Source organism: Petaurus breviceps, unplaced genomic scaffold (genome assembly GCF_028583685.1).
Source record: "Petaurus breviceps papuanus isolate PSGF00001 unplaced genomic scaffold, PetGlider_PUasm1.0 90784, whole genome shotgun sequence".
NCBI classification, from domain to species: domain Eukaryota; kingdom Metazoa; phylum Chordata; class Mammalia; order Diprotodontia; family Petauridae; genus Petaurus; species Petaurus breviceps.
The window spans coordinates 13,484,288-13,491,311 of NW_027187345.1; the positions used below are offsets into that span (position 1 = coordinate 13,484,288).

At 34.0% G+C, this 7,024-nt stretch overlaps 1 protein-coding gene across 1 annotated transcript in view; it reads left to right on the top strand.

Moving 5' to 3' along the window:
* Positions 1-7,024, top strand: part of SHPRH (SNF2 histone linker PHD RING helicase) — a 136,221-nt gene that overhangs the window by 40,357 nt on the left and 88,840 nt on the right. The window contains exons 5-8 of the mRNA XM_069069732.1: positions 1,002-1,080; positions 1,807-1,957; positions 4,693-4,798; positions 5,997-6,253. Coding sequence (XP_068925833.1) covers positions 1,002-1,080; positions 1,807-1,957; positions 4,693-4,798; positions 5,997-6,253 — 593 coding nt within the window. The remainder of the gene's footprint in view (positions 1-1,001; positions 1,081-1,806; positions 1,958-4,692; positions 4,799-5,996; positions 6,254-7,024) is intronic.

Below are 7,024 nucleotides of genomic sequence, written 5' to 3' on the forward strand. Positions count from 1 at the left end.
TTTGTAATTTATAGACTTAGATACCTACTTGAAACACTCAGAAGTTAAGTAGCTTGCCCATTTTCACAGTTAATAGATTTCAGAAGTAGAACTTAAACTTAGGTTTTCCTGATTCCAAAGTTGGCCCCTTATACTATACTCCCCTGCACCTTGTTGGATAAATGTTTTTAAAATTATGCATACAAATTTCCTCTTCCTGATCACTTCCTATCATGTTATGAAGCATTTTTATTGTCTTTCAACTTCTTTATCTAGAAAATATCTAAAGTCAGACAAGCTAAATGGGAATTATTGGTAGAAATAAGCAAACAAACAAAAATATACTGTCTCAGTGTTACCACGAAACTATAGGGGACCTAGGTCAGTATCCTGGTGGAACCATGGGTTCATTTAACTTCATTTTTACTTCAATTTGTGGTCACCAAGCAAGCATCTTAACCTTTCTCAGTCTCAGTTATTTGTAAAGAAAGTATCAGTCAGTCAGCAAGCATTTAAAGTGTCTATTGCAGGTACTGTGCTAGGTGATGAGGATAAAAGGGGGGGAAAAATCTCTCATTTTTTTAGGGGGGGAAGATTCATAGAAGTGAATACAAAATATTGAACATTAAATACAAATAACTGGGGGAAGGCAGTAGCAATTGGGGAAATCAAGAAAGGCCTCTTGTAAGAGATGGTATTTGAGTTGAGCTTTACTGGATATTAAGGATTTTAAGAGATGAAGAAGGAGTGCATTCCAAGGAGGAACGAACAGTGCTTCTAGAACTAAGGGGGAGGAACAGAAAACAGGTCAACTTGACTGGTGAAGGGCAGTAATGAGTAATAAGCATGGAAAGGTAGGCTAGAGTCAGTACCTGCCCTGCCTACCTCCCAGAGGTATTCTAAGGGATTATACCGTATGTGTGAAAGGCTTTGAAAAATTGTAAAGCACTATTTAAATGTAAGGCTTATAATTGGGAGGAAAACAAGAGAGAGAATGTTCTTATGGCTCTTTTCTTCTTTAGAAAATACCTTACATTTCTTATGGAGAGAGGTCATTACTACAGAAGGGATGAAATTCTACTATAATCCATTTACAGGCTGGTAAGTCAATTTTATGTTTATAAATGTGCTTCTTCCCTCTTCCAGAACCCATATCCACATGTATATATCCATACTGAAAGCAGCCTACACAAGTGATTTGTTGAGAACCTATCTATAACATTGCCTAATGAAAGAATACTTGGTGAAAATCTTGCTAAAGGCTTTTACACAAAGGACAAATATAGAGTAAATAGCACTTGTTCCTTTTCATTTAATGAATTCAAGATACTGTAAGTAGAGAGAGCATAACTTGAGTGTCATTGTGTTCATTGTGGATCAATTATTTTAATTTTTTGAATTCATGTATACCTCTGTGCTAAAAATTTTTTGGTAGTCATTGGAAAATAGTTAATGATTTAACTGAATGACTACTGTTTTTTATCTTTTTTATTCAGAGATTATTTTGAAGGTCACAGTAAAGAAGAGATGGGTATTTTTCTTATTTTAATCATAGAGAAGAAAAATTAAAGTTATCAGCACAATTCATTGTTTCTTATTGCAAGACTAGTTGGTTTTATAACTTAGTTGCTTTTTTTGATTGAATATCATAGTCTCTGTTTTTAGGTTTCTAGAACTCTAAGTGCTTTTACTTTTTACAAAGTAATACAGCCTCAAGAATCTTGCATTTTAGTGAAATTCTTTCAGTTTTCTTTAGAGTAGCTACCAGTGTGATTTTTATTTGAATTATTTTGACATATTTTTTGTTTTGTTTGACCTTTCCTTTAGCATCATCCGTGAATACCCAAATGCTGGGCCACAGTGGCCTGGTGGCATCTTAGCAGATGAGATGGGTCTGGGGAAGACAGTGGAGGTTTTGGCTCTGATTCTTTCACACACTCGACAAGATGTCAAACAGGATGTTCTAACACTGCCTGAGGTAGGATGACCATATAAGGCTTAGGGAAGCAAGGGACTTATTATGTTCAAGAAAAGCAACATGTTCCAAATGCTTGTTTTGACACAAAAGTCAAAGCTTTTAATTCTGAGGAACTGAACCATGGTTAACTTGGAAGGGTTAGACCTTTTTGTGACTTAAGCTGTTTGCCATTACTGACCAACTGAAATGTTCCCTCTTTCATTGATGCCGTAGTAGGTTAGCAACAAAAATATCTTTGCTTCGGTATTGATAGTGATCTGCTACCTGCAAGAATGGTGCTGTTCTCTTATTGTTTCCAAAAACCTTCCTCAGATTACAGCCTAAATGACTTGAGAACCAGTTAGGGAACTTAATGAAGCCATGTGACAAACCTGAGATATGGGAGTAACAGAATCTGAATTGAAAAGTGACCTTAGAGGTCATGTGATCCAACTCATACCTGAACTTCTTACATTTATATAGAATAGTAAACAGTATGCTTAAGAGTTGAATTTTTTAAAGTAGATTACATATTCTTAGGCCATTACCCTCTACCAAAATTAACTTTTCCTCAACCTCTGAAAAATTCAAATTTAGAATTTATGTGCAAAAGAAACACAATTGAGATCAGCAAACTCAATATATATAATGATAGAGCATGATACCTAATATTTACATTAGATATCTAATTATATCTAAATTTTTATATAATGATATCTAAATAATATAATGAAATCTAAAAAATATATATCTCATTATAATATATAATGATATCTCTATATAATTGTATCTAAAATTTAAATTCTTAAGAACCTTCTACCATCTGCCATCCTGGTTTTCCAAACTTATTTCATAAAATATACTCTCAAAACAGAAGACTATTGGCTATTTATGAGAGCCATCCCATGTACCTGTAATACTCTTTCTCCACTGTCAAAACCCTTCTCTTTCTTCAAGGCCCAGCCCAGGTGCCAACTTCTCCTTGAAATCTTTTCTGATCCCCAAAATAGAAAGTAATTTACTTTCACCTTAAATTTTTTTTAATGCATTTCTTCTAGATTTCTCTTTTGCCTTTCTCACCATCTACTTTGTATCATACTTACTTGTTTGCATCTTATCCCCTTATTAGATTATAAGGCAGCCCAGTGTAGTAGAAAGAGTGTTGGACTTGGAGTCAGGAAGACTTGGGTTCAAATCCTGCCTTAGATACTTACTAGCTGTGTGGCCCTGAGCAAGTCACTTAACCAGTCTCAGCCTCATTTTACTCATCTGTAAAATGTGGATAATAATATCACCTACCTCCCAGGGTTGTGTGGCTCAAGTGAGATAAGGTATGTAAAACACTTCAGAGAGATGTGTAAATGTTAGCTGTCATCATTATCACTATTATTACTAGCTCTTTGAAGGCAAGAACTGGTTTTTTTCCTCATTGTATACCTAGCACAATGCCTCCCATGTAGTAAGTGATTAGTAAATGTTTGTTGAATTGAGTCTAGATAAAAAGTCTATATTCTACAGACCACCTCATGCCTTATCCCAACCATTTATTTTACAAATGTATTTAAAACATCAGATGGGGCACCCTGATCTGAGTGTGTGATTGGCTTAGTCTACCCTCTCCTTACTGAGCAAACAATTCAAGGCATATTGGTAGTGCCATCTTTATATGCAAAGGGATATTTCCTTTCATTTCTTATAATTAAGTAGATATTATTGATGATAACTTTTCATTATAATTTATTGGAAAATATTGGTCCATGATTAGATAGTTAAAGTACAAAGGACAAATTTGATGTAGTTTTTTTAGCTGCATTCCATTGCAAGATCACAGTGCATGCCTATCTTTAGCCAAACCTCATATGAATATGTGTTCTTGATCACAAGTAGAAGTGAATGAGAAAAAGTGAATGGATCTGTTTAGGTCTGTCACTCCTACTTAGAAAAATATAACTCACCAAAATGTAGCAGTAACCTTTTGTTGGTGGAGGAGGAGAAATGTTTATTGTTTTTTTAAATTGATTACTGTAATACCATTATACACTTAATGGGTGAAGTTGACAATCATTGCACACTGCATTATATGAAGTAAATTTTTGTATTCATATCATAGAATTAGAACTGGAAAGGGACCCCATCCAGGGATGGGGAACCTGTGCCCTTGAGGCCACATGTGACCTTCTGGGTCCTTGGGTGCAGCTTTTTGATTGAGTACAAGTTTTATAAAACAAATCCTTTTATTAAGGGGATTTGTTCTGTGAAGTTTCGGTTTAATAAGAGGGCCACACTTGAAGACCCAGAGGGGCACATGTGGCCTCGAGGCTGCAGGTTCCCCACCTGTTTCTAGTCCAACCCCTCATTTTGCAGAGAACCAGAGATGTTAAGAAGTAACTTGCCCCAAGGTCACAACAGGTAGTAAGTGCCAAGGCAGAAAGGGAACCCAGGTCGTCCTCTGACTCTAAAAGCAATGCTTTTCCATCACATCCTGCAAATGTATGAGGTTAAATATTTTTGAATGTTTAAAATACACACATATCATTAAGAAAGGGAGTAGCTAGACTCTGAACTTTGGTTAAGATTTTTAAGTCTAGTTTGTGTGTAAATACATACATATCAATTTGTTTCATAGTATATTTTATACATTGTATATCTCCTTAAAATCTGATAACATATATCCAAACTTAAAGCTTAATATTAGGCAGTCTGTAATGATGAACCTGAAAGTCCAGTGGGTGACTGCTGAATATTGTTCATATCAGGGAAAACTGGTAAATTACTTTATACCTCCACAACCTGCTGAAGAAAACAAAAAGAAGAAACTTAAGGTGATGGAGTTTCAATCTGAGGAAAAAATACAGTACCCCAGTAAGTATTTGTGTCTATATTTTTAAATACTTATATTTCTAATGTTTGTCACAATTCTTGGAAACCTTCCAATAGAGACATTTTATGGTTCTTAATGATTTTCTTGTAGTCTTCGAGAACACTTGTAGTAATTCTTGTGATTTAATATAGTTCTTAAGATTGAATATTATGTTCCTCATCATCCATCTAACGTTTTGGCAAAGTTTACTATATCTGTCTTTTTCTAGTTTTTCAAGGATTTTTTGAAAATATTTTTGATCATATTAGAATGCTATGTATAGTTCATATTTAAATGTAAAGCTAATGTTGTGGTAATTAGTATTAAAAATATTTTTAATTTTTCATATGGAGAGTCACAGACTTTAAGATCACTAGTTTAGCATGAGTAGCATTTATGTCCATAAAATTTAGCATGATGATTAATTCCATATTATTTACAGCTTAGTTTTCTTTCAAGTTCCATAGTTTTAAAGTGTTTATTATATAACCAGCCATCAACAAAACATCCAAATAAATAAAATGTTTAATCATATATAAAACTAATAAACTTCAGACTATAGGTTACTAAAGTGAAGAAAGACTAATTAACTTTAATAAAATAAAAACATTAGTGTCTTGTTTATTTCTGTGTCCCTGTCTTTTTTCTCCTATATTCTTTTTTTTTTTTCTTTTTGGAGGGAACAAGGCAGGGCAGTCAGGGTTAAGTGACTTGCCCAAGGTCACACGGCTAGTAAGTGTTAAGTGTCTGAGGCCACATTTGAACTCAGGTCCTCCTGACTCCAGGGCTGGTGCTCTATTCACAGAGCCACCTAGCCACTCCTTTCTCCTATATTCTTATCAAAGTTAGATTTTTAAAATAAAGGTTGTAGTCAGAGTTATATGTTGTTGTGATTTTGTCTTTGCTATTTCAGTTCATATAAAAGTCTAGGCAAGTTTCTTCATGTTCTTTTTATTTGTCATTTCTAATAACCAAAATTTATGAATTGAGTTGATTATCATAATTTATTACATTAATGTGCCACAGTTTGTTCAGTCATTTCCTAATCATAGAAGTAATTTCCATTATTCACAGTTATAGATAAAACTGCTTTAAATAACTTTGTATACTTGTCAGTGAGCATTTCTGCAGCAATCCCTTATTTTCCATGTTGACCTCCCCTCATTTATTTTACTTGATTCACTGTGTCCTTGTATGTAGGTTTGCGTATGATGATACTGGCAGCTGTGAAAGAAATGAATGTGAAGAAGGGAGCTTCCATCATTGCCATCTTCAAGTATGTCAGCACTATATACAGGTATGACGTACAGAGGAATCGGCGGCTTCTGAAGAAAAATTTGGAAAAATTAATTGCAGAACAAGTTGTGGAACAAGTCAAAGGTCATGGTTTGGCTGGATCTTTTAAACTGGGAAAGAATTACAAGGAACAGAAGACTTGTGATAGAACTAAAAAACAGGTAAAATAATGAATTTATTTTTAGAGGAAAGGGGCCCATTAACATCTTTTTTTGTTTTTCACCAATAAATATTTAAGTGCCTATTCTGTGCTCATTTTTTTAGAAAGATAAAGCATCTGCCTTGAGGAACTTTTGAAGGTGAAGATTTAAGTTATAAAATTCTAATGTGTACTTTCCAATTCTGATTCAGATTTCCTCTTTTTTAATTATATGATTTGTGAATGTTTAATGAAATAGCCAGGCTGATGGTGTTTAAAGTAACTAAATGCCTAAAATAACTAAAGGCCTCAAATATAAATTTGCTTTTAGGAAAAATAATCATTGAAGTATTTTAAATTGAAATGAGTAATTTCTTTATAAATAACATGTAAATATTTGCAGGTCTTGGTGTACTCATTGTATTTAATCTTAAAGAAATTTATTCTTTAAGAAGTAGCAAACCAAGAACTTTCAGTTCATAGAGTTGTGGTTCTCAAATATTTTAATCCTTGGCTATGACGGGGCAAGAGACCTTGTAGATAATCATTCTATCCTAATTTTTATTTGCTTTCTGAATGAAAACTTCCTTCACATCATTGCATTATGAGCCACTGCACTCTGCCATGAATTTTGGTGCTTCCGAAGTAGAAAAAGCAGAGGGGAAAGACAGAGTAGCTTTCTTTGTCAAGTAAGGGGGTAAAAGAATTGTTCCTGACGCTTTAAACTGCAATTGAAGTGTTTCTTTGTGTGTGTGTGTGTGTGTGTGTGTGTGTGTGTGTGTGTGTGTGTGTG